Consider the following 26,366-nt stretch of genomic DNA (forward strand, 5'->3'; position numbering starts at 1 on the left):
AAGGGACTCAGTAAGAGAAAGGACTGTATTTCATCAGTTCGGACTACCATTGTCTAATATAATATAAATTGATTTGAAAACCCTGAAAAAAACAATTAGAAAATTAATGAGATTAACCGAAAATAACAATTTTATTAAACAAAAAACTGAAATTACAAAGAAATAACATACAAGCAACAACCAAACAAATAAAAAAATGAAATAATAATAAAAGCTGAAAAATGAAAATTAAAAATTATTATTAACAAGAAATGAAAAATTAAAATTAAAAGATTTCAAACCAAGTTATGTCACGACGTTTCGATTGTTAGTATCCACAATCGTCTTCGGGTGATAACTGGACTTATTCCTCCGAGATCTGACTATTTAAAGGTCGCTTGAGTGCTTTCACCTATCTCCTCTTGACTTTCTCTGCTTCATTGGTTTTTAGCGGGAGATGACCGTTTGGCGGGAGATGACCGTTTGGCGGGAGATGACCGTTTTTCCCTTGATTAGAGGTTTCCATATGTTACTTATCTCTACGCTAGCTCGACTAAATGCGTTGTTGGACAAAATATACGCGGCTTCTTTGAATTTTCTCCTAAATCAGTGTTTCTCTTTGTGTATGATTTCAGCTTGAGCCCACTTGATATGTTGATGAGTCCAAACATGCTCTGCTATTCCGGATTTGCTGGTTTCTCCTCGCTGTGTGTGTTTCTTGTGCTCAGCAATGCGAACTTTCAATGGCCTCTTAGTTTCACCGATGTATGATTCTCCGCATTCGCTGGATACCCGGTAAATGCAATTCTTGGAATCGCAGTCCGCGTTTGGTGGCTTGGTTTTTGTGAGACTGCTACGGATAGTGTTCCCAGATCTGAAGCAGGTCCTGATGTTGTACTTGCACCCAATCCTTCTTATCCTTTCCGATAATCCTCTGATGTAGGGGAAGTACAAGTACTGGTTGTGGCGGCTTCTCTTCCTTGTGGAGTTCTTGCTGTCTTCTAGCTAAGGCCTGTTCTACCATCACTCTGGAGTAACCATTCCGTTGTAGGTCATTTTTGATAATGCCTAGTTCCTTTTTGAGACCTTCCTTTGTATTACAGAGCCCAAAAGCACGGTCTAGTAGAGTCTTGATGATTCCTCTCTTAGTCGATTGATGGTGGTTGGATTTCTGGTTCAGATACTGTCCTGTGTGAGTGGGATTTCGATATACAGATGTTTCCCATTTCGTGTCGGTCCTCTTTACCAATACGTCTAAGAAAGGCAATTCGTTGTGGACTTCCTTCTCCATTGAGAATGTGGTGGAAGGACTTACGTTGTTGATGTGCTTCAGGAAAGTGTCTAGTTCTGCATTCCCATGGTTCCATATTATAAAGGTGTATATATATATATATATATATATATATATATATATATATATATATATATATATATATTGGCTATAACAGGTGAAAGTGGCGATCCCATTGGCAGTCCCTCATCTTGCGTAAAGAATTAGTCCTTCTTTTGAAAGTAGCAGTTTCGTACACAGCATCCTAGTAACTCTATGATTACTTGTATCGGTAACATTGTTCTATCTTATTAATTTTTTAATTATTTTTTTCAAGGTTTTCAAATCAGTTTATATTATATTAGGCAATGGAAGTCCGAGCTGATGAAATACACCACGAAACATTGTCAACCACCTTCAAACAAAAAAGAAAGGACTATGCCACAAAATCAACTCATTGAGAAAATGATGGTTTTAAAATGAATATGGCATACTTCCAAAGATTCCTGACGTTTCATTGACGCGAGTTGCTAGCTTCCTCAGAAGCTAGAGTTACCCACATAGCAATAGATATTCCAGGTATATTTCATGAATATACATTTAGGGATATTGTATTATGCTATGGCATATTGTATTATGCCATGGATATATATATATCTTCTGGAGAATATTCCCTGGAAGTGCTCCTGGCGAACTTTTGATATATTTTAAGAATATTCCTTGGGAATATTCTTGGAATATCTTATAATATTCTTGGAATATGTAAGGTATATTCTATTTAGAATATTCCAGGAATAGAACCCGAAGAATATTCATAAAATATTCAGGATATTCTTAGTTTATTGTAGGAATATACAATAGGGAAACACCATAGAATATTCTTTAAATATATTTTATGAATATTCTAGGAATATTTGGAATATTCCAAGAATGTGACGAGTAAACGCTATTAGGCATGTATATATTGCATTTTGATGCAAGATTCACACAGGAAATAAAACACATAATATTCATAAACAAATATATTTTAAAAACAATATACACTGAAATATTTGACGTTTCAACCAATATTAAAAATAAAAAATCTAATTCAAAATATTTATTCACTGAATAGAATATTCCTGAATACTGTCATATTACAAATATTAGAAATGTATTCAAATTAGGATGTTCCTACTCTCAAACAAATGTATACTAAAATAACAACTCTGTGAATTTATCAGCACTTCCAACGTATATAATCCAAGAATATTCTATGAATATTTGGAATATATACGTTCGTTTTATGATATACAGGGAATATTCCATGACTATCTGGTGCTGTGTGGGTAATATCTCCGATGACTGGATTTTACGGCAGCATAAACGCATATTTAAGTTGACTCCTAAGGTAGTTTGGTGTGTTAATACCTGTAGCTGGCTTAGGTTAATTACGTAAAGAGTGTTTATGTTGATTCAGGTAGTCTGGTGTGATAATACCTGTACCTAGATTTGGTAAATTACCAATAACATTCGATGGCCCTTTTTCACCTGCCGTCATACTGTTTCCTATTCTTAAACTTCTGGATATTCGAGATATTCGAGAATGTTGTTCTCTCCTTCACCTAAGATTATTTTTTAATTTAAGTAATTGGTTGCTCTGTTCAGATTGATCCAGAAATCGCTTCCATACGTCGATTCATCTAGAACCGCCATTTGGGGATGGAGTTATGGAGGCTACGCGGCTGGAATGGCTCTGGCAACCGACACCGAAGGGGTCTTCAAATGCGCAATTTCCGTGTCTCCAGTAACCGACTGGGCCCTATACGGTACTGACACAACTATTTTGAAAACAGAATAATTGCCCGATTCTTTCCAGATTCTGTATACACTGAACGGTTCATGGGTCTCCCGACGGCAGATGATAACCTGAAGGGCTATGAAGAAGGCCAGCTTCTCAAAAAGTACGAAGGGTTGCGGGACAAGGAGTACTTCCTGATCCACGGTACTCATGATGACAATGTCCATTACCAGCAGTCGATGATGTGGGCCAAAGTACTCGAACAGAATGACATTCTCTTTAGGCAACAGGTAATTACATTTCTGGTAATGAACTGTCAATAACAAGTCTCTGTCACTTGTCATTTTTCACCTTTTCCTCATTCTTGACCAATTTTAGTCTCTCCTCAGTCCTCATCTCTTAATTTTGAAACAGAAGTAAGTAGTTGTTGTGATGAATCCACTGTCCACTCTCGTAACTTTAGACATAAAACTCCCAACATCAACTTATACACGAAAAAAATTTCGATGGTTCATGAACACGAAAAATAAACATTACTAAAAATGTGGTAATTACTCAACTAGCAATTTGCAAATAGCAAAATTTTGAACGTTTACTTGTCTTATCTTGTCATGATGGTAAACAAGTATAATTTTATTAACATAAAGTTTACATTTATTACCCATTTTTGAAACTTTTCTAATAATTTGTAGATCAGTTTTACCTACTACTTTCACAGTTGTCAAAGATTTTGAATATGGTTATTTGAACTCTCTTGTCCAGAGAACTAATTGTCACATTAGGAGTTCCCCAAGGCACATTCCTGGATCCTTTGATTTTTGTAATATTTTTCAATGATCTTCAAAAACACCTTAAAAACTGTCATATTACTCTGTTGGCAGATACTACCACAATAACTTTAATGAAGCCTTAATTAGAGTCGGAAAAATTATTGATAAATTTACGTGATGGTAATTGACTAATTCTAAATGAATATCAGTGGAATTCTATTACAAATCAAATAACATTCCTGATGAAATTGATACTAAGGAAATAGCAATGTCTCATTGAGTAAAAAATCTTGAAAATGTATTGGTTTGAAACATTGAATTGAGAATTACATAATGATATTGTCTGCAAGAAAATGAATACATCATTTTTTCCATCAAGTAAATGAAAAAGTGAGCAAACAAGTAGTCTCTTGAGCACATAATTTGGATTAGCATATTAAATATATTATCTAGGAGGTGCGGTTGAGATTTCAACAGAATTATATATATATATATATATATATATATATATATATATATATATATATATATATATATATATATATATATATATATATATATATATGATAATTAGGACTTATCTTCTTTATGAACCATAGTGATAACTGCAAGCCAGTTTTCATGAAAGAAAATTTGTTTTGTGTCCCTAACTTCATTATCCGTAATAGAACATCTAGTGAGAAAACTCAATCTACAATTCTCTTTACTTTTTCAGAGCTACCCCGATGAAGACCACAGTCTTGGCTTAGTCCGTCCACATCTTTACCACTCCTTGGAGAATTTCCTAGATGAATGTTTTCTAGAGAAAGGAGATTAAATATTTGAAAATGATTTTCGTCCGATATCTGGAGCAAATAGAATTGGAAATTAAAATATGCTCCAGCCTTAAGACTGAATTTTTTCCTAAATAAAATCGATTTTTCAGAAAATTAAGAGATTCTTGACTTTCATCATGTGTAACTATGACAAAGTAAATAATATTCACCTAAACAAAAAAGCTACGAATTTCACATCACTATTAATCGTGTAATAAATTTTATACTGTAGCGTGAAATGCAAAATTTCGATTTACTCATTCAACGTGTTGCCAGATTATTAAGCCTTCAAATGATTATAAAATTACGAACACAGAACACCATTGAGCTCATATTATGCTGAACACACTCGTTCTCACCTTGACATGAATGCACAATAGCAAAGCTTACAGAACTATAACTTAAGTTATAGTTCTGTGGCAAAGATATATACATATTGACATTTGACAGTACACAACTACAAATTGTTTTGTGAACATGTGACCTTATGAAATATATGAAAATTTCTTTCGCTTACCTTTTGCATAAAAGTGGAACCTCTTCTCGGACCAAATATGTTGAAGATAACTGATAATCAAACTTGATCTCCATTGGACATCTATTCCAGACACCACAGTAATATTCACAAAACTTTTGAAAGATGAGGAAACAGTTATTGTACCTAGTGTTGTGAATAATGCCATGGCTTCATATAAATATTGTATGCACATTGAATGGGTTTGAAAGAGTGTAATTAAAATTGGCACAGAGCACCGAACACTGAGTAAATTCTACAAATATTTGTTTTGAATATCGTCAGAAAATTGAGAGTACTTAAAGAGACTATTTTGAACAGAATGTGTAGCATTTCTAAATTTTTTAGAGAACAAAAAGGCAACTATAAAACTAAGATTTAGGTGACAAAACAAGATGATGATTATGATTCGAATTATAATATAAAATTTACATAGGAATGTAGGCTCTCATGGCTAGCGTCAATGTTGTGGATGGTTTCCGGGTTTTGCCGTGGTCTTCTTTGGTTATGATTTCCAAACGTTTCGACTGCAACTGCGGCAGCCATCTTCAGTGGCGTGATCGAAGTACTCTTCCTGACATATCAACTGAAACTGTCACTGAAGATGACTGTCGCCGTTGCAATCGAAACGTTTGGAAATCATAACCCAAGAAGACCACGGCAAAACCCAAAAACCATTTAAAACTATCTGTACAGTTTTAATTTTATAGTGTTATCTCATAGATGACAAAAATATCTGGGGACGTGATAAGTTCAAATATTTGTAAAATATACTGCATGTATAGTATGAAAATATTGCCCAGTTAAATATTAAGTCATGTCTGTGACAAAGCTTGTTTTTGTTGTTCATCAAGTATTTTAAATATTCATGTTGCACATCAAACATGATGTGAAATTGTTTTAATATTTCTCAGTATAGATATATGTGTATATATAAACTTCGTAATATCAGGCAGAGACAACCAACAGGGTAAACTATTAAATGCATCTCAGAAATAAATGTACATATTGTAAAATATTTATTTGATGTTTCAGTATCATATGTACAATATGCGAGAATTTTATTGTTTTTTAATAAAAGTTTTTTAAACAATCAAGCTTTCTTTTCTCACAAAAATTTACCACAAAATATTCTATTATAACCTCAAATTTCGTTTTTCCGACTTTGTAGGTAAGTGTGTTTAGATAGCCATACCTACAAAGTCGAAGGTTCACATGAGAGGCAAGGGGTAAGGTGTTTTTCACCTGAACTTGGGCATGTCATATGCACCTCTTCAACTTTGTAGGTACATGTGGCAGATAGCCATCATTATATATTTGAGGAAAATTAGTTTTTTTTATGAATTTTTGACTTTTCACTTCTTCATCATCCATTTCCTGTGTGCATTTGTCAATATTCAGATATATTTCTACTACTATACGTAGAATTAATAAAATGTGTTATGTTATTTAATGAATTGATGGATTAAGCCGTCACTACTTGGTAGAGAAGACCATGAAAAATGAGAATCAAAACTTTCTATGTTTTTATACCACTTGTATTTGTAACTACTGAAAATTTCAACAATGTACACCCATATATACACAGTCGGTAATTACAGACGCTTCTTAATACATTTATGTTAATGAATTTCCAAGAATTCCAAATAATTGAGTTTCCACGCTTGCCTGCATAAATCCTTTTCGAAATACTTTCACATGAACATCAAATTATACAAAAGAAAAAAGGACTTTCAAAACAGCTTAACTTAATATGAACATTCAATTATACAAAAATAACCTATATATTTTCTAATAAATTCACTGGGGCCTACAACTTACAAAAAAAGATTGCAGAAGGATTTAGTATAGTGGAGCATCATTTTTCAAAAATAAATATACTGCAATAAAGTTTTTCAATATTGATTACTATATACTTTCAATTGAAATACAAATCACTAAATAAATTACATTTTCAATAAAATTATCCTTTCTAGGGTACAACTGAGCCACCTCCATTATACATCAATCCAAATGTGATGTGTTCTGAGTAAACCAGATCAGTCTAGATTGATACATTCAGGCAATTCAAGGTTCCTAAATCATTGATAACTTCACCAAGAATGCATTCGTTGAAACAGCACCCTTGCAGAACATTATAAATATCTTGGTTCCTAACATAACCTAAGAAAGGTAAAAAACTTAAAAAGCTCAACTTCAACAATCCTGTTAATGAGTTAACCTCAAATTGCAACAATTTATCAGAGCTGTAATGCTGTTTTTTCATTCATCTTCACAATAATTTTGTTCAAACTTCCTACCCCGTACTAGAGACATTCGAGTCGCTCTGCATCTTCGGCTTGGGATCAATATTAGAAGGAGAAAAAGGTCCTGAAGACAGCGTGCTCATAGCAGGGTTGCCAGCACTCGCAGAGTTTGAGCTGACAGCGCCCTCTTTAACATCCATATCTGAGGATCCAAACTGCTTCAGCAAGTTTTCAGCAAAAGTAGTAGCCAAATCTTTCTGCGCAAACAGATCCTTGAGATCCTCTTCCAATGTCTCATCCAGATGAGGATTTGCCGAAGCCATGAAGCTTCTAGGCTCCACCACGGGGTTAGGCTGCACCATTTTTTCGGTCTTGATGGAACTCGTTGGAGACAAATTCCGAAATTGACCACTGAAGGCAGCCGGAGTTACAGGTGATCTGATGAGCCGTTTCGCTACGTTTGCCTGATCCTGGTTTTGCTGCATCATCCTATACTGATGCTGCAGGTGCTGCATCATGCTCCTCTGTGCTGGATTCAAGGAGTCCACGTTCTGCTGAAACTGATTCAGCAAGTGTATCTGCTGGGGAGTCAAGTTGTATGGAGGTTGCGGCACGACAGGTTTCTGTTCGGGTTCCGTTTTGATCCGCCTTGCTGTAACAGCCTCATTGGGAGAGGGATATGGTGGTGGTGGTCCCTGGGGAGCAACAGCGGGGTAGGTTTTCTGGAATGTCTGCGAAGCAGCACTTCTACTAGGCTGAGTAGAGCTTTGTTGCCTGGAGGACATCTCCGCTGATATGGGTAAGTTCCAGGCCTCCTCAATAGAGAGCAATTGTCTTCTTTGAGATGTGACGCTCGGTAGTGGGGCATTCGACAGGTGAGTTTTCAGAAAACTAATTCGCTGTGCCAGATTTGGGTTCAAGCCCTGGAAATTTATCTTCGGTAACTTTGACGGTGTGTTGGGGTCTTCAACATTCTTGTTGTTCGAAGAGCCTCGGCTGGAGTTCATGTAGCAAGCATAGGCATCTCTAGCTTGGAAAGAGTTTTCGTACAGTATTCCCAAATTCGCCCAGGCAGCAGAATGGCACTTGTCTAGCTGCACGGCGCAAATGTAGGCTTGCAGGGCGTCCATAGGCTGGTTTTGCTGTTGGTAGAGCACGCCGATACTGCACCAAGTGTCAGCATTTCCCTCTGACTTTTCCACCGAGTTCCTGTAAGCAATAAAGGCGTCGTGGACTTTGCCTACACTCGCGTAGCACCTGCCCAGCAGATACAGGGTCTGTCCGGAGAACTGGTCTGCCTCATTGGCCCTTTGAAGGCAGTGGATCGCCAGCGGTATTCTTTGACTTTTCTCTCCAAGAGACTCTTGGCAGTGGTACAGCCAGCCTAGCTGACGGAAAATATCCGCCCTTAACGACTGGGTGACGGTTTTGTCTTTGAGCAGGGCCTCGTATTTTTCCTTCGCCATTTTTACTTTGCCTTGCACTTCATACAGGTGAGCTACGTGGAATTTCATTACATTCTTCGAAGCTGTGCTGGGGCTGTTGTCCACTAAGGCTAACTGTAAATGTTTGAGGGCTAATTCATACTCCTGCTTGACCTTGAACATTATCCCCAGTCGCAGGTTGACCTCGTTAGCTCTTTGAAATCCCGGGGAAACATAAAGAAGCTGTTGAAAGGCCTTGATGGCGAAATTGAATGCGTTGTAGTGGAAGTACACTAGCCCCAACCCGTACAGGAAGCTGGTGTCTTGCCAGTGGTTTTCTGCCTGCGTTCTGTAAAACATTTGATAGGCCGACAAAGCCTTTCTGTACTCTTCCAATAACAAGTGGAAATGACCAAGCTTGACCCAAGTTTTTGGGTCAATGCTGATGTTTTTCGCAGATTCGTTTTCGTTGGACTTTTGCTGGGTTCTCGCTTGAACAACCATCATTTGAAGGTATCTTACAGCCTTTCGTATTAGCGCCTTTTTGGCTGCATTTTCCGGTTGATTCAGCAACAAAAACCCGTACTGACGACTGTCCAGTTCTGACAAGACTTGGAGTTCTTGAGCCGTCATCTGACTGTAATCAGAATCCTCTTTTTCGGCGGTTGTTTTACTCATCACAGAAAATTTGGCCCTGTGAAATAAAAATACATATGAGACAGTTGAAATATCGATTGAATGCAATTAATTCACGAGAAATTGAATATTGAAAACAAAAAAGATGATAATTCCGACGTTGGTCCTTCGAGCCGGATCTGCTCAACTATAAATCATTCCAGTTTTTCCTCAAATAAAAAATACATCAGATAATATCATAAATTTTTTATTATCGGAACTCTTTTCGTGCAATAACAGTCAACAAAACCAGCCTTCAGATATAAACTTATAGAAAGTGCAATAAAAACATTTTAACAAAAAACCAACTTATCATTTACTATATTCTGAGAGTTTTACACTTTTCTACTTTCTCTTAGTTGAATGGTGAGTTGGATTAAAAAAAACGTCAGTATTGAACTTCAAAATGTAATACAGTTAGGCAATATATAATTCAAACATAAATCGGAGTCCAAATTTGGCAAATTAATTATTGTTGACAATTTACATTGTTAAAATGTTGTTTTTGGGGAGTTTCCATGGTTTAAATTTTTTGACACTATACAAATAGTTGTTTTCACAACTACTGACTGTGCACATTTCAGAATTCAAAGTAAACAAACTTTTTCACCTCAATTCTAACCTCAAATTGGAAATAGCTGTAAGTATACAATATTCATCAGACTAGAGTATTCAAATCACTAAATATCGAAGTAAGAATGTTGAATATAAAATATTTACAGAACAATCAATTAAGTTTCGACGAATTTTATGATTTCATTAAATAAACACAATTCTTCCTTGTCCGGTTGTTCGGAAGCATAGCCACGTGGTTACTGATTCAATCTTCATTACTTCATCAATTTATTTCCGATTCACAAATTAATTATGTATGTGTAATCTTTCGTTGCCCCAAGTTCACATCGAAATTTCACAAACTGCTTTAAGAGTTCAAAATTTTTGATCAAGGAACAGGTTTTTGCCCTTCCACTCAATCAATCAACATTTTTCGAATTTGTGAAAGAACCTGAATAATTCCAATACATTTTTGACGTCTTAAGTCAAGGAAATTATTTCATCTTTTTTATTATTATAAGACAGTAACAGGCATAGTAGCCACGGCCAGATATGGCACTTGTTTAGTTTTTCACTTTTTCAGGTAAGAATTACCTTTTTGACTGATGAATTGAACACTGTTGTATTTCACACTAGCTCTGCACAACACTGTTAAGTTAGATGTTGAATACTTTTAACAAAATTGTCACAAGTATAACACAAACAAAATACCGATATCTATGACAAACTTTCTTGACATGAGAAACTAGATAGAGATAGAGAACCTAAAGTGTCGAATCAAAATCATGACAAGTGAGATGGGAGAATGGGACTTGACAGAAGACAGTGTTACCACCGTTGTCGACGTCAAAAGAAATTGAATATATTTCTAACACTACTGAATAGAATATTTTGGTATTTTTGTGAGAAAACGTATCTTAAGCTAAAAGTTTGATGCCATATTGATACTATAGAAATAACAATAAAGTTGTTCTAATTTAATGTCACAAATAAACTTGCTTCCTGATGATTCCCAAAAGTCCTTGGAGATTCAATGGTACCAAAAGAAGGTCCTGATATGAAACCACTGTTCCTTTTTTTTGAAAAGATTTAAGTAGATTCTTGGCACTCATTTACATTAATAGAAAATTGATCATTGCTTTTAAAATATACAAAATGTTACTAACACTCGCCCAAAAATTGTATAATGAAAATTCCGTAGCTTCGTAGTAATTGTTTTTTATTTGGTTTTACTTCTGTCTTCTCTTTATATTGTAATGTATTGTTCTATGTTTCCAGTTGGTTGTCTCTGTTTCCAGTTACGTCGCCGGTTGCCGGTCACAGGTGCCGCTTAATTTTTTAATAGAAATTCAGAAATCGAAGAGGTGGTTGTTGGTTTAGTAAAGTACCACAAAGTACGAAGTGAATTCATCCAAACGTTGTTTTCTCGGTACTTTACTGACTCCTGATCGTTTGCAATACATTTGATTATGCCACCGGTTGATAAAACTCCCAGTGCGAATATGGAAAATTTTGAACTTCTTTATGCTCTCCAAGCTTACGGCAGGATTCCAGTGTCGGAATATATATCCAAAAAGACTGGTTTGACCGTAGTTATAGCTGAAATTGAAGGGCCGGTAGTCAATGGATACTTTTGCTTAGGTTGTGCATTATATTTTTCAAATTGTGACATGATTCGACATGTTTAACTATATAAGAACATATCAATTATAGTCTTGTTATCAATTGGGTGGTAGATGCAGTAAGCAACCTAAAGGATAAGGATTTTTCAGGAACTGACTGTATTTGTACTGAAATCAATCTGTTACTTCAAGAAAGTTGTCTCAATGTAAATGAAGGCTCCCATTGATTCACATTGTGACAAAGTTCTAGAACTAATAAGTTTGATGTATTATCATTTCAAATGTACCTAATTTTTTATGAAGTATTCCCACTTTTAGCTACTGAAGCCTTTGATGACGATGGCTTACCTCACACCTTGGAACACCTTATATTTTTGGGCAGTGAGGATTATCCCTTTAAGGGTGTTTTGGATCTTTTAGCCAACCGATGCCTGGCATCTGGTACGAATGCTTGGACTGACATTGACCATACTTGTTACACGATGGAGACAGCTGGAAGCGAGGGATTCCTAACCCTGATGCCTATATTCTTGGAACACATTTTGTACCCTGTTCTCACTGTAAGTTATAGGGGCTTACTCTTACCTTAATACATTTAGTAACACTTCCTTTTTGAATTGGACCTCAGTTGAAAATTTCAACTTCACCATCTCGGATTTTGATGAAATCTTGCACAGACATACATTTTATATAGACTTGTTTTTTATCAACCTGTTATCAAGTACAGTATAGTACTGTCTTTGGGGTATATAACCTTCCAAAATCTAAAAAATGAAGCTAAATCAATAGAGAAACTGCTGGAGTGTAATGAAGGGTAAACTGAAAAGCTTCAATATGCCTTGGTTTGTGTTTAGCTTTACAATATCTTTATTAGGTGTGTTCATGAGATGTTGAGTTTCATCAAAATCTGAACTGGTAAGGCTTGTTGAGTGTGTTAATAAGACGTAGAATGACCAATAATTGAGAATTGTATTCAAAGGAGGAAGGTTTCATTACCGAAGTTCATCACATAACTTCGGAAGGTACTGACGCAGGAGTGGTTTATTGCGAAATGCAGGGTAGAGAGAACTCTGCTGAATCCCGAATGCACTTGAATATTGCTAGGAATATCTATCCAGGGAAATGTGGGTACTCTTCCGAAACAGGAGGTATAATGAAGAATTTGAGAGAATCAACAAGTAATATCAAAGTAAGCAAAAATTCCAAAATATTCATTTCAAAAGTTGAATTATTATGTATTTTAGGTGAAAAATTACCACAAGGAATTCTACAGGCCAGAAAATTTAAAAATAATAATTACTGGTCAAGTAAGTCCTCATGAAGTATTCAAGTCACTGGAGAAGTTGGAAGAGAAAATCGTTTCCAGGGTATGTTGCAAATCTGTTCTCACTGACAAAGTATAATTATACTTTGAAAACAGATGATTATAATCATCTGTTTTCTCGTGTTTCGCTTCGTGTTCTATGTTTTTTATCCTCATAAGGATTATTTTCATTACGTTTCGGCATTGTCTCATTTGTCATCTTCTGATGATGTCTGGAGTCTAGTTGTAAAACATGAGAAAGGATGAAAAGTATCAATATTTGTTGCAAGTACATTAAGTTGGCAGTTGGCAGCAATGTATTGATATTAGACTTGTTTGGTTCTCACTTGACTACGTAATATCTTTCGGACGATGTAATTTTAGTTTATTAGCTGATTGCTAATAAAACACGATGTAGCTTTGTGGTACATCTTTCAATGACCAACTGCACTAGTAGAACGTCAACTGAGGAATGGGTGAACCAATACAAGTCCAATATCAATACAACACGGTGAACTGTTGCCAACTCAACATACTTGTATACAATTATTGATACCTTGTATTACTTTATTAAGAACAAATGTTGTTATTTGCTATTACACGTCATCTAGGGAAATGCAAAGCCTTTCGAACGGCCATGGCAGAATCCAGTCCCTCCACTTACTGAGGGTTCAAAGGAATTGGTGATAAAATATCCAACAGATGAAGAAACTAACGGATTATACTGCATTGCTTATAGAGGAGCTTCCTGTGTCAAAGATATATATTCAGTCACAGCCACAATTCTTTTGCTGAAATATCTAACGGAATTTTCTGTATCTCCTCTGCCAAAAGCGCTGGTGGAAATTGAGGATCCCTACGCTAGTAAAGTAAGTCGAGTAATATTATGAAATAGTCAATATTGGTTCAACCAACATTGAAAAGAATAATGGACTCCCATGTTACTGTTTGAAATGCATAGATAGGCTTTAACTTTTCTATAGTGTGACATGTTTGCATATCGTTTAATGAGATCAGGTTTTGTTAGTGGTAGACTTATTTAAATCACAAGATGAAATTGAAGTGTGTTTAATAACTGTTTATAAAAGCCTTCAAGTCTTTGATTAAATATCTTCCTCAAACGTGTACATACTGAATAAATTGTACATGATTAATGCTTTATATATCTATATTTTAATTTGAATTATTGGTCCTTGTTCCTACTCAATGACTAATAATTTCACGTATTCATTAAATGTACATATAATGAACTGATTAGCAATTTCCACATTAGGAAACCGATTCGACAAAAGGGAAAGAATTTAATTCCATTTGGTCAGCAAGTAAATTTTCAGAATCATTTTCAAGTGCTCCAAAAGATTGAGTCCAAACTTCTCTCTTCTAAATATAACACATCATAGTCATACTTGAACTCATTTCCTTCTGCTGAAAGATGGTTTGCAAATGTGGATCTTTCCATTAAAGAAACTACTAATATGCTCTTTATTTCTTTGGGAAAAAATTCTCCCCGCTTGGCCAATATATAGTTTTGGGCAAGAAGCACAAGTCGACTTATATACTCTATATCGGTTTTGTTTTTAGTATTTTTTTTTCTGTGAGTCGCGTTGTAAAATTCGTTGAAAAAAACGGTGATGTTATTGGCCATATCTATCTTGTTTATAATTATAATTCTTTTCTGTAAGTCACGTTGCAGAATACATAAAAAACACTGATGTTATTGGCCATATTTGTCTTGTTTTCAATATTTATTTTTTCTGTAAATCACGTTGCAAAATTATTAAAAAAAAAACTGATGTTATTGTTTTAATATTTATTTTTATTCTGTAAGTCACGTTGCAAAATTCATAAAAAACAGTGATGATATTGCTTATATTTGTCTTGTTTTCAATATTTACTTTTCCGTAAGTCACGTTGCAAAATTCATAAAAAACAGATATGTTATTGGCCATATCTGTCCAGTTTTTAATATTTATTTTTTTCTGTAAGTCACGTTGCAAAATTCATTTTAAAAAAACAGTGATGTTATTGGCCATATTTGTCTTGTTTTCATTATTTATTTTTTCTGTAAGTCACGTTGCAAAATTATTTTTAAAAAAACTGATGTTATTGTTTTTAATATTTATTTTTATTCTGTAAGTCACGTTGCAAAATTCATAAAATTCATAAAAAACAGTAATGTTATTGGCTATATTTGTCTTGTTTTCATTATTTATTTTTCCGTAAGTCACGTTGCAAAATTCATAAAAACAGGTATGTTATTGGCCATATCTGTTCAGTTTTTAATATTTATTTTTTTCTGTAAGTCACGTTGCAAAATTAATTTAAAAGAAACTGATGTTATTGTTTTTAATATTTATTTTTATTCTGTAAGTTACGTTGCAAAATTCATAAAAAACAGTGATGTTATTGGCCATATTTGTCTTGTTTTTAATATTTATTTTTTTCCGTAAGTCACGTTGAAAATTCTTCAAAAAAACTGATGTTATTGTTTTCAATATTTATTTTCATTCTGTAAGTCACGTTTCAAAATTCATAAAAAACAGATATGTTATTGGCCATATCTGTCCAGTTTTTAATATTTATTTTTTTCTGTAAGTCACGTTGCAAAACTTTTCAAAAAAACTGATGTTATTGTTTTTAATATTTATTTTTATTCTGTAAGTCACGTTGCAAAATTCATAAAAAACAGTGATGTTATTGGCCATATCTGTCTAGTTTTAAATATTTATTTTTTCTGTAAGTCACGTTGCAAAATTAATTTGAAAAATAGTGATGTTATTGATCATGTCTGTCTTGTTTTTAATATTTATTTTTTTCTGTAAGCCACATTGCAAAATTGTTGTTACTGGCTGGTTTGTCTTTATTGTTTTTGATAAATTTGATCTTGAAATAACAATATTTCGTGTTATTTCAAATGGAACACTCGGTATTGTTTCACATTTTATTATTACCACTAGGAATTCCGTGTCTGAAAATGATGTGATATAATAATATGGTACACTGAAAAGAGAATCATGAGTTTTAGAAACTCATCCTAATCGGGAGTGGATCAAATTCATGCATTCACATTGTTGAGGTTAAGTCACAAAACTCCAAGTATTTTTTAGTGATATTTAGTGGTTATTCTTGATCATCGTCAGTTTTGATGAACTATATCAAAAATTAATTTTCATAAACTCCTATATTACTGTGATTATTTTTTCCTGAAATCTTATTTGAATAATTTTTTTTTCAATTATTTTTTCCTTAAAAAATTTACCTTTTATCATATCAAATTTTCAAGGGCTACTCCACCTCTCTAAAGTATCGAGTTCAAATTTTAGGTATCGTACAATGTGAGCGAAAACTCCGAGACATGCCTTTACATAGCTCTCGAAGATGTTCCTATCGGTAAATTGCCGGAGGTGGGTTCCAAGCTGAGGGAAATTTTGAAGAAAATTCTCGAGGATAAGTCAATCGATCTGGAACAGTTACGTAGCATAATCAACAAGTTCAAACTGGAGAGTTTGAGTAATCTCGAAAACAGCCCTCATCAAACGATCGCATTCATGATAATTGGGCACATGCTGTACGGATCAACTGAGCAGGACGTAAGTGGTAGCTGTAAGAAGAATTAATTAATATGATAGAGGCAACCGATACTTGATGAAAGTCCATTATAACTTATTGACAATACACAATACTAGTGTATACATAATACTAGTGTATACATAATACTAGAAAAATGAGACGCCTGACAATGCTATTGTAATGGGAAATACGTGATGCGCTAGAGTATACACAATATTCAGGCGTCGCAATACTCTAGTATTGTGTATACTCTAGTGCGACACATGTTTAGATATATAACTATAAATAGCTAATAGCATTTCAAACGTGACATTACACGAAACTAGAGTATACATAATACCAGAGTATTGTGAAGCCTGAAAATGCTATTGTACTGGGAAACACGTGTCGTGCTAGAGTATACAGAATACTCAGGCGTCACAATACTCTAGTATTGCGTATACTCTAGCGCGACATGTGTTTTGATATATATAGTATCTTCAAGCGTGACATTACACGAAACTAGAGTATACATAATAATAGAGTATTGTGAAGCCTGAAAATGCTATGGTACTGGGAAACACGTGTTGCGCTAGAGTATACACAATACTAGAGTATTATGACGCCTGACTATTGTGTAAAACTAGCGCGACACGTGTTTCCCAGTACAATAGCATTTTCAGGCTTCACAAAACTAGAGTATACACAATACTCATTTGTTTTCTGATTTCTGTAATCATGTCTACGATGTTGAGAATCATTTTTTAGACTCTCAAAGTATATTTAATCAGCTATTTTTTTTAGTTTCAGTTATGGTTTATCTTTATTTTTGTTGCTATGTACGTACACACTTATAGTTTTGAAATATTGTTATTTTGCCTACTATAAACATGCATGTTTCTTTTGAGTTGAGCCTAAGCACAAAGTACGATAATCAAAACTTTAAAACGATATTTCAAACATATTTCACAGCAAATGAGCCATGGGCCGAGATATACAGACATCTACAGGCTTATTTAAGAGCAATTTTGCATTCCAGCTCACTTTGTTTTGAGTTGAATGTAATGAAAATCTGTTTCATAAATTTCAGTTGCAACAAAGAATAAACCCTCTCACTGATTTGACCAAACTGCTTAAAGAGCCTCAGTCATTTTGGCTGGACATTCTTCGGAAGTACCTCGTAGAAAACGAATACGTTGCGATTCAGTGCGTCCCAAGCAAGGAGGAACAGCAAAAGATGGCTAAGGAGGAGAAGGAGAGAGTGGAAAATCAGATATCGTCGCTGACTGAGGAGGGTTTACAGAAGAAGGGAGAATTATTGGAAAGAGCTATCGAATTCAACGATCGCGAACCTCCTGTGGAAATGCTGACTTCCGTGGCGATCCCCAGCTTTGGTTCGATAAGGTTCCATAATATCGAGAGGTTCAGGAGTGATTTGGGGAAGAACAGCAGATTGGATTTGTCGGAAACTCCAGTGTTCACGTATTTCGACCATCTGAAGACCAGTTTTGTATATGTGAGTCATCTTCTATGCTGATTATGTTGACAGCTAGATAGATATTAAGCTTGTTTCAAATGGTTTTGTCCATTTTAATTTTCTACTCTATACATCAATGCTCTACTCGAAAAGCAATTTGTAAATAGGATTTGTAGCATTTGTTAATAGAAACTATACTCAGATTTGCAACTGGAACTGTCTTCACTGAGAAAAAATATAGGTATCTCAATAATCCTATAAATTTGAATAAAGCGAGGTAGAAAAAGTATACCTCACGTTTGCACGGCATCTTAGAGAAGGATTTATAACAATCGTCGTAACTAAAACCACCATTTTTGCCTGCGGAATCGCCATTTTAGGTTTTTTTAAGGCTAAGCAGTTAGCTTCATCAAACCGAGTTTGTTGAGTTGAAAATGTAACAAATCAATAATACAATTGTAAGAAGATAGTTACAGAAAAAAGTATTTTTACCATCACAAAAAAGTTTCTTCAAAGTTTTTCATTTCATAGAAAAAATAAGTTCAATGGGGAATGTTCCTAAATTTGGATTGTTACAGCAAATGCAAGTTTGAACAAAATAAAGTTGAGTTTATTGAGGCAAAATATAAATTATACTTCAATACCACTTCCACAAGCCACATAAACAACAGTTGTTTTGTTATTTATTCATATAGAGGAAGATAGGTTAGGTGCACAAAATGTCATATGTCACAGAATGTCTCGGAACTCGGAAGGAAAGTAAACAGATCAGCACGCCTTTGAAATATGTCATCTTTGTTTGTCTTATACATGTAACAGATTCGTCGTCCTTTATTAGCTATAACCTTTGTCGCCGCATGGTGAAATAGAAACGAATCCCTTTAAATGTTGAATGCCTCATTTCATTACTCTTTTTTAAGTATTTAAATAATTTTTTGAAGAAAAAGGTTGAAATGATAAGTTTAAAATGCGTTGTTTCAGAGCTCTTTTATGAAAACTACTTGATTTTCTTCAGGAGGAACATTCCCCATAGCTCATATGCCAAATTTACGAACAGTTCGTCAAATGTGTTGTGTTGGCAACAGTGTTAGTCAGGGGCGGGTTTTATGAAGGTTAAGGTGTATTTACCCTATGTTATATTAGAAAAATCAATCCACCCTTTGTCTATGGATTGCACCATAATAATAAAGTATTGCATCAGCCACTACCCAGGAAACGACTCAGCATATTCAGCACATTTCCAAGGCTTTTCTAGAATATTCGAAGGAACGCAGATCTTCATCAGCAGTTCCTTATACTATAAATATGGGAGAACAAGAGGACGCCGCATTCTTGACTAACTTCACGACTATCGATGTTCATCGAATCTTGAATCACATTTTGTAAACTCTCTTTATTGTATTCAAATTTGTGTTCAATAAAGTTTATTTTAAAAAATAAATTCAGTGAAAACCAGTGAAACAATTGGCGCAGTCGGTAGGATCTTGGAAAACGCCGATAATCAAACAGCGGTAGTCTCCAGGCTTTCGACAAGAAGAACAACAAGCACCAACCTCAGTAGACAGGACAGTCTCTTCGACATCAAGAAAACCACATAACAACTATATCCGTGTAAATACTTCATCGATTGTGAATGAAGGAATCCTGGTTGTTACAACAATGTATGTTATATGCTCGTGTTAACGTTATCTATTACAGCTAATTACAGACTTATAAAAAAAAATATTTTTCCAGGGTAGATGGCTCCTGTTGCAATTCTGACTCTTGGGTATTTTTGTATTATTTTCTCGTCTAGTGGACACAGATCAGTGGTGAGCTTGTTCAAAAGGATAAGTAATCTCCAACAGAAAATTTGAAAGTTTGTGGTCTGTAGAATTGTTGAACTTGATCGTCACATAAACACATACACAGTATAAAAATTATTATTAGCAACATAATTTTGGCTGGAGAATCCAAACCAAATTTGTTTTCCTTGAGAGTGGCCGAGATAATTGGAGTGCTGCTGTATTATTATTATTAAGTGTCTTATGGATAATAAATATGTACATCAATCAAATATCTAGATGTTCGCCGTGCTGGACACGTCCAGCATCCCCTCCGAACTGAGGACCTACCTCCCCTTGCTTCTGGAATCCCTTCTGGAACTCCCCCTCGAACGCGATGGACAGATAATCCCATACGAAGCCGTCGTCGCACAGTTGAACGACGATACCGTCAACAGCTCCACCTCCATCGGCCTGCAGAGGAGCAACTTTTTCTCTTGCGGCAACTATTCGACGACTGCCACCGTAATCCTCCAAGTGGAGGCGGCCAAATACGAAATCGGACTGAGGTGGTTGAAGGAGCTGCTGTACAAGACGATCTTCACGGCGGAGCGGTTGAAGGTGATTGCGATGAAGCTGAACAACACCGTGTCACAGTACAAGCGTAACGGACGAAGTGTCGTTTCTTATGCCATGAAGGGAATGAGGTATTCGGAAGGTGAGATATTTATTTGTTGGGTTGCTTGCTGTCTCTGTTGAAAATTTAAGTGATGGAATGTCTTTATTTGAAGTGCTTGATTTTAACCGTTATAAAGGCCAAGGCAAGGCCAGAATAATTGCCAATTCATGAAATCTAAGTGGTCAGATGAATATGCATCAAAAATAGTCTTTTTGCATTTCTTTGTCCATCCTAAGTTGACATTTATGATCTGATTTGACTATAATATTCAGGTTTTGAACTCACTTTTCAGAAAAAAAAGTTGGTGCATGTTCCAAATCTATACCAAGTGTACCTGAAATGGCTTTATGACAAACACCATACAGGATAGGCCAAAAAATATAAAGTTCGTTTGAAAGTAAAGTACCCTTATAACAAAAATTTTAGAAATATGTTGAAGAGAAAAGTTGCTTAGAATTAAAAGTTATGTTCAGATACGAAGTCATGGCCTGCCATTCGAATTTTTTTTCTTTTGAAAAATTTTGAATTACCCCCGTATTATACATACACACATCGGAAAAGTCTAGGGATATTTTTAAAACTGGCAATATTTTTTTTTAGATCGTTTTAGGGAAAAAAAAGTTGACGGGTGAGTATTAAACGAATGTAACTTACAAAATTTATTAAATGGTCAAAAATACTGAGTGCGCATATAAGCAAAACTAAAAAAAAATATGGCTCTTCTTTGGCACCCAAAAAAATCATAATACAAAAAAAATTGGAATCAGTACAAAGTATGGCCTCCACGCTGGTTTATTACATCTATCGTGCATCGACAAAATGAGATTGTCAATGTCTTGTTGAGGTACATTTGCCCATTCAGCGATTAAAAGCTCTCTCAATTGAAACGTTGTGTGAATGTTCCCCATATGCGGAGTAATTCTTCGTTGAAGCATGTCCCACACATGCTCGATGGGATTCAGGTCCGGTGATTGTGCTGGCCATGGCAATACATCAACTCCTTCGTTGGTGAGCCAGTCAGTCACTAGACGCGCGACATGTGGACGAGCATTATCGTGCATTAGGTGGAAGTTTTCACCAACAGCACCAGCAAACGGACGGACGATAGGTAGAAGAATGGTGTCGAGGTACTGTCGAGCTGTGAGAGAGCGATTTGGAAAAACGATGTCGGTTCTGCCGCTGATCATGATTCTGCCCCATAGCATTACTGTACCACCTCTGTATGTGTGGACTTCCTGGACGTGTCTCAAACGTTCATTATTTCCAGGTCGTCTCCACAGTCTTACTCGACGAGAATCTGGATTCGTCTGTAAACAAAACTGTGGCCCAATCATTTGCATCCCAGTTTTGATGTTCTTGACACCACTCTAATCTTCTACCGCGATTGCCTCTCGACAAAGATGGACATCTAAGTGGCCTTCTGTTGTGGAGATCTGCTTCATGCAGTCGATTTCTGACAGTATCACGACCAATGGATACCTGGTGCGTCTGCTGCAACACGTTAACCAACTCAGGTGCTGTGATTGTCGGTTGTCTTCTTGCGGTTAAGACCAAAAATCGGTCTTAAACTGCAGTTGTAGCGCGTCCTCGCCCTGGATGTTGTTCGGCTGGACTGCCAGTTTCACGGAAACGCCGCCACAATCGACTGATAACACTTTGGGAGACCTCCAAACGAAGAGCTACATCATTTTGTCGCATGCCACCTTGAAGAAGCCCTACAGCTCTATTCATCTCAGCCGATGGTAAGTGATGGCGTTCCATGTTAAAGCACAATATTTCCAGTTTAATTACTGAGCAAGAACTGCATAGAATGTAGAAACACGACACTTTCAGATTATTCATTTTAGCCGAAAACCTACAGTTTGTAAAAAACTTGATAAAAGATTAGTTACCGTTTTTGCAGGCTTTGTTCAACCCATAGAAATCTACAGGGTGGTCGAGTGTACCAATTTAATCGAAATTAAACGACCTCATGCATTTATTTTTATAATATTTAGTATGTTATAAAAATATCTCTAGACTTTTCCGATGTGTGTATTTTTACTATTTTGATTTAATATGAAGTAGCCACAATCAAATCAGTTTGGAGTATTTTTTATCAAATTAAAGTGTATTTGTAAAATTTACTTGAATTTGTATTATTTTAGGTGACCGCAAACTTCATGTTTGTTGCAATGATATTTAACAGAACTCTAGAATAAAACAAATACTCTTTTTAACGAGGCAAATACTTTACTATCTAAATGTTCATATGAATAAACTGTCAATAAAAGTATAAAATTTCTTTTATTCTGACAACAATGTCTCAACTAGAACAGATATTATTAAAAAACAATCCAAAATCTATCGCGGATAAACATGAACAAAAAACACATACGCCCTAAAACATTACTGTAGTTTGATAGTGTAGCTTCTTAAAACTTGCCTGTAAAACGTTTTGATTTTTGTCCTTAATTAAAAATGCCTCGCCCAGTATTATTAACGTTAACTGAAAAGGCAGAATTAGTTTTAATCTGTGGTGATGGTTATAAAACAATGCGCTAAGCTGCAAATATTTTCAACGAGCGGCATCCATACAAACAAATTTGCTATTCCAGTGTAAGTAGAATTTTAAAGAATTTCAAACAGACAGCTCACTAGAATATAAACATAATACAGAGCGTACGAAACCTGTATACACAGAAGAAAACCAGCTTGACGTACTTCAAGCAGTAGTAGAAAATCCTAGAAGGACCACCCAAGAAATCAGTGATTATACCGGCATAAAAAATCCTCTGTGAAGCGTATTCTCAAGAAACATAAATACCATGCTTACAAATCTTTCCATGTGGATTCAGAGTGAAATAGAAGAACAACGAAATTTTCAACGATGTATTCTGGTTTGGAGATGAATCTACTTTTACAACAAATGGGGTTCTATCACCACAAAATTGCAGATGGTGATCAGATGTCAACCCAAATTTTATTATTGACAACAAAAATCAAAACTATCAGAAAACAAACGTTTGGTTTGGTATATTAAATGATAAATTACTAGGTCCGTTTTTTTTTCGCGAGAATTTGAATGGTGACAGGTACTTGAACTTTTTGGAAACTGAAACAGGAGAGTTTTTGGATGATATGGTATTAGAAGAACGGCAAAAGTTATGGTTCCAACATGACGGATGACCTGCCCATTCTACTAGAAATGTTTCTCAGTGGCTGAATAGGACATTTCTTAATAAATGGTTAGGACGAAATACCGATCCTCGATGGCCTCCTCGTTCTCCAGACCTCACACCTCTAGATTATTTGTTATGGGGATACTTAAAATAAAAAGTCTACAGAGATCGCCCCTTTAATAATGTTGATGAGCCTGAAACTGCAATACGAGTTCATTGCAGAAATATTCCCGCTAATGTGTTGCGATCTACATTAAACGAATTTTATGAGCGAACAATTAGATGCATCGAAAGAGAAGCTGGACATACAGAGACGCTTCGATAATTTTTATTGTGAGCACCTGTTGAGTTGTTAAGTTACCTACTGTATTTTTCTGTACTATCGCTTATTGGTTCTTTTTTGTTCATGGCTATCCGCGATAGATTTTGACAGTTTATTCATATGAACATTATACTTAGTAAAGTATTTGCCTCGTTAAAAAGAGTATTTGTTTTTTCTAGAGTTCTGTTAAATATCGTTGCAACAAACATGAAGTTACGGGGGTAATTCAAAATTTTCCAAACGAAAAAAAAATCGAATAGCAGGCCATGACTTCGTATCTGAACATAACTTTTAATTCCAAGCAACTTTTCTCTTCAACATATTTCTATATTTTTTGAAATAAGGGTACTTTACTCTTGAACGAACTTTATATTTTTTGGCCTATCCTGTATGGTGTTTGTCATAAAGCCATTTCAGGTACACTTGGTATAGTTTTGGAACTTGCACCAACTTTTATCAAGAAAAAATTTTTCTCAGAAATCGATAATAAAAAGTTTCCCATTTGTTGCACACTTAGTGGACCACATTAAATAGCTTTGGGTGCTTCTAAATATATAAGAAAAGAGGTCTAATATATTCATAATATATCAATATTCCAGATAGCAATATCATGAAAAATGGTGTTTTGCAACAAAGCAAATTCTTAACCGAAGTTATCAGGAAGTTAGACGGCGAAGGTTCTAAAGACATTGTGGCAGACATAGAGAAAGTAAGGAAAATCATAACCAGCCCCTCAAACTTGGTCCTATACATTGCTGGTAACTTGGACATTCTGTCAAACACCTCTAAACCTCTAGAAGCTTTCCTTCCTCCAGAAATTGAAGTGACCGAGAAACAGCAGAAGTATGACCTCGTATACATAAAATGTATATAACTATTTCGATTTCTTTCACCGTTTTCAGACTGAAAGTTACCCCGGACTACAAACTTCTGAAAGACTTAGATGACTCTGAGAATGGGTGCATCATCGGTATGGGCTGTTTGGAGTCTTCGTTCTTTATTCAGACCACAAAAAGCATTTCCTCCTACACTGATCCGGATTTACCAGCCTTAATGCTTTACTTGCAGTACCTCATTCAGGCAGAGGTAAGAAGAATGTCAGTTATTAGTATATGTACTCGTTCTAAATTGAAAAGGGAATATTTTTGGGAGGGATTAGATTTTTGGCTTTCTACTTCTCCACCATTAAACAAAAAGTTTTGAAAACATCCAAACAAAGGTCGAAAATAAGCAATTAATGAAAAACTTATTCTATACTTATTTCATACATCATTTTGAAACAACACCATCCCACTCCTGACTCCACTCCGGACCCCACACCTGACACCATATGTAGATACCTAAAAACTAGCTGAAAATCGTCGTTAAATCACAAACTATTTAGTTTAACGTTACTGGTGTTCCAGGGTCCTATGTGGAAGCAAATAAGGGGCAAAGGGTATTCGTACGGCTACACAATGGTAACTAAAGTCAGCGAAGGCTTACTGTACTTGATTTTCTCTAAGGCAACTAATGTCGTCGGAGCTTACAAGGAAACCAAAGACATAATCTCAAAACAGTTGAAGCTTAAGGAATGGGACAAAACTCTGCTGGAATCCGCGAGGAGTTCTATTATTTTCGAAATAATAGACGAAGAGAAGACCATTGGAAGTGTGGTTACTCTGTCTTTCACGTCATATTTCGATGGGGTCGATTATAAGTTCAACAGGTGAGTCGAGACGATGATTTGAATGAAATGTTCGGTGACTTATTGATGTTTTCAAGGGCTCTTTTGGAGTCGATAGATAAAGTAACTATTGAAGATCTGAATAGAGTTGGAGAGAAGTATGTGGCTCCGCTATTTGATCCTAAGAAGGTGAAGACTGCTGTGGTAACCGATCCTGCTAAGTCGGAGGAGATTGCTGCCGGTTTTAAAAAGTAAAACGCTATAATAATACCATAAGAGTGGTACTAATTTGTATGTTTCAGGCTTGATTTGGAATTGACTGTTTATCCTTCGTTGGAGGAAAGTTTTTTAAATAAAATTTGAAGGCTGCTAAGAAAGGGGAAAGTCTGATTTTGCTTCACATCCTATACTTAGGCTTTGTTAATCACCGATGTATTTTTCTATGTTAATAAAACTGTTAACACCCACATACTGTGTTTTGAGATTCGCTGTGTTTTCACTGGGTTGGCTCGACATGGAGATTTCAAAATGGTTATTTTGGCGAGGAGAAAGTTCCGATTTTTGAAAGAGTGAATTCGAGTTGTAGCAGTCATCATTGTAAAATTTTGTCACGATCATCATCATGTGACCTAAAAATCCCTTTTAGTTTATATTGAATTACAAAAGTCGTTTAGGATTATTTTCCGAAGTGATTATCAAGCTGTGCCTATTTTCCATCAACCAATTGTCCTCCCTACGAACGACAATCCTCAAAAGTCGAAACTTGTTCGAGCTAAGGATTAACGAGGTCTTATCT

At 35.4% G+C, this 26,366-nt stretch overlaps 3 protein-coding genes across 7 annotated transcripts in view; 2 read left to right on the forward strand and 1 right to left on the reverse strand.

Annotated features, from left to right (window-relative positions):
- The window catches only part of ome (dipeptidyl peptidase 4 omega), a 62,008-nt gene extending 55,787 nt beyond the window's left edge, over window positions 1–6,221 (forward strand). For both annotated transcript variants that reach the window (XM_074171142.1, XM_074171143.1), the window contains exons 12-14: window positions 2,897–3,057; window positions 3,108–3,319; window positions 4,515–6,221. In XM_074171142.1, the coding sequence (XP_074027243.1) occupies window positions 2,897–3,057; window positions 3,108–3,319; window positions 4,515–4,616 (475 nt within the window). In that variant the 3' untranslated portion in view covers window positions 4,617–6,221. The remainder of the gene's footprint in view (window positions 1–2,896; window positions 3,058–3,107; window positions 3,320–4,514) is intronic.
- A 1,134-nt stretch (window positions 6,222–7,355) lies between these two features.
- Window positions 7,356–10,815, reverse strand: LOC111508962 (lysine-specific demethylase 6A-like). Of its 3 annotated transcripts, none has more exons than XM_074171144.1 (2): window positions 10,623–10,815; window positions 7,356–9,492 (listed from the first exon to the last, which is right to left on the reverse strand). In XM_074171144.1, the coding sequence occupies exon 2, from the start codon at window positions 9,474–9,476 to the stop codon at window positions 7,425–7,427; it is 2,052 nt and encodes a 683-aa protein (XP_074027245.1). In that variant the 5' UTR covers window positions 9,477–9,492; window positions 10,623–10,815; the 3' UTR covers window positions 7,356–7,424. The 3 variants fall into 3 exon arrangements, with proteins under 3 accessions (XP_074027245.1, XP_074027247.1, XP_074027246.1); XM_074171146.1 differs by lacking the exon at window positions 10,623–10,815 and adding an exon at window positions 10,194–10,575; XM_074171145.1 differs by lacking the exon at window positions 10,623–10,815 and adding an exon at window positions 10,096–10,575.
- Window positions 10,816–11,231: 416 nt separating this feature from the next.
- Window positions 11,232–26,037, forward strand: LOC111508960 (uncharacterized protein C05D11.1). 2 transcript variants are annotated; one of them, XM_074171141.1, is made up of 13 exons: window positions 11,232–11,351; window positions 11,969–12,210; window positions 12,630–12,839; window positions 12,895–13,017; window positions 13,565–13,822; window positions 16,277–16,543; window positions 17,593–18,018; window positions 20,043–20,460; window positions 24,504–24,747; window positions 24,807–24,990; window positions 25,311–25,612; window positions 25,669–25,821; window positions 25,873–26,037. In XM_074171141.1, exons 1-13 carry the CDS (start codon window positions 11,285–11,287, stop codon window positions 25,931–25,933), a joined length of 2,955 nt encoding a protein of 984 aa, XP_074027242.1. In that variant the 5' UTR covers window positions 11,232–11,284; the 3' UTR covers window positions 25,934–26,037. The 2 variants fall into 2 exon arrangements, with proteins under 2 accessions (XP_074027242.1, XP_023020385.2); XM_023164617.2 differs by lacking the exon at window positions 11,232–11,351 and adding an exon at window positions 11,358–11,669.
- The last annotated feature ends 329 nt before the right edge of the window (window positions 26,038–26,366 follow it).

This window comes from Leptinotarsa decemlineata, unplaced genomic scaffold, assembly GCF_025532065.1.
Source record: "Leptinotarsa decemlineata unplaced genomic scaffold, Ldec_3_MD MMD2_tig00000008_RagTag_RagTag, whole genome shotgun sequence".
Taxonomy (NCBI): Eukaryota; Metazoa; Arthropoda; class Insecta; order Coleoptera; family Chrysomelidae; genus Leptinotarsa; species Leptinotarsa decemlineata.

What these genes read in the sequence shown, in the direction of transcription:
- LOC111508962 (XM_074171144.1), bottom strand. Translation starts at nt 9,476, where the DNA reads ATGAGTAAAACAACCGCCGAAAAAGAGGATTCTGATTACAGTCAGATG.
- LOC111508960 (XM_023164617.2), top strand. Translation starts at nt 11,498, where the DNA reads ATGCCACCGGTTGATAAAACTCCCAGTGCGAATATGGAAAATTTTGAA. An exon ending in GGGAATGAGGTATTCGGAAG is followed by an intron (nt 20,461 to 24,503) that starts GTGAGATATTTA and finishes TCAATATTCCAG; the next exon opens with ATAGCAATATCATGAAAAAT. An exon ending in ATTGCTGCCGGTTTTAAAAA is followed by an intron (nt 25,822 to 25,872) that starts GTAAAACGCTAT and finishes TGTATGTTTCAG; the next exon opens with GCTTGATTTGGAATTGACTG.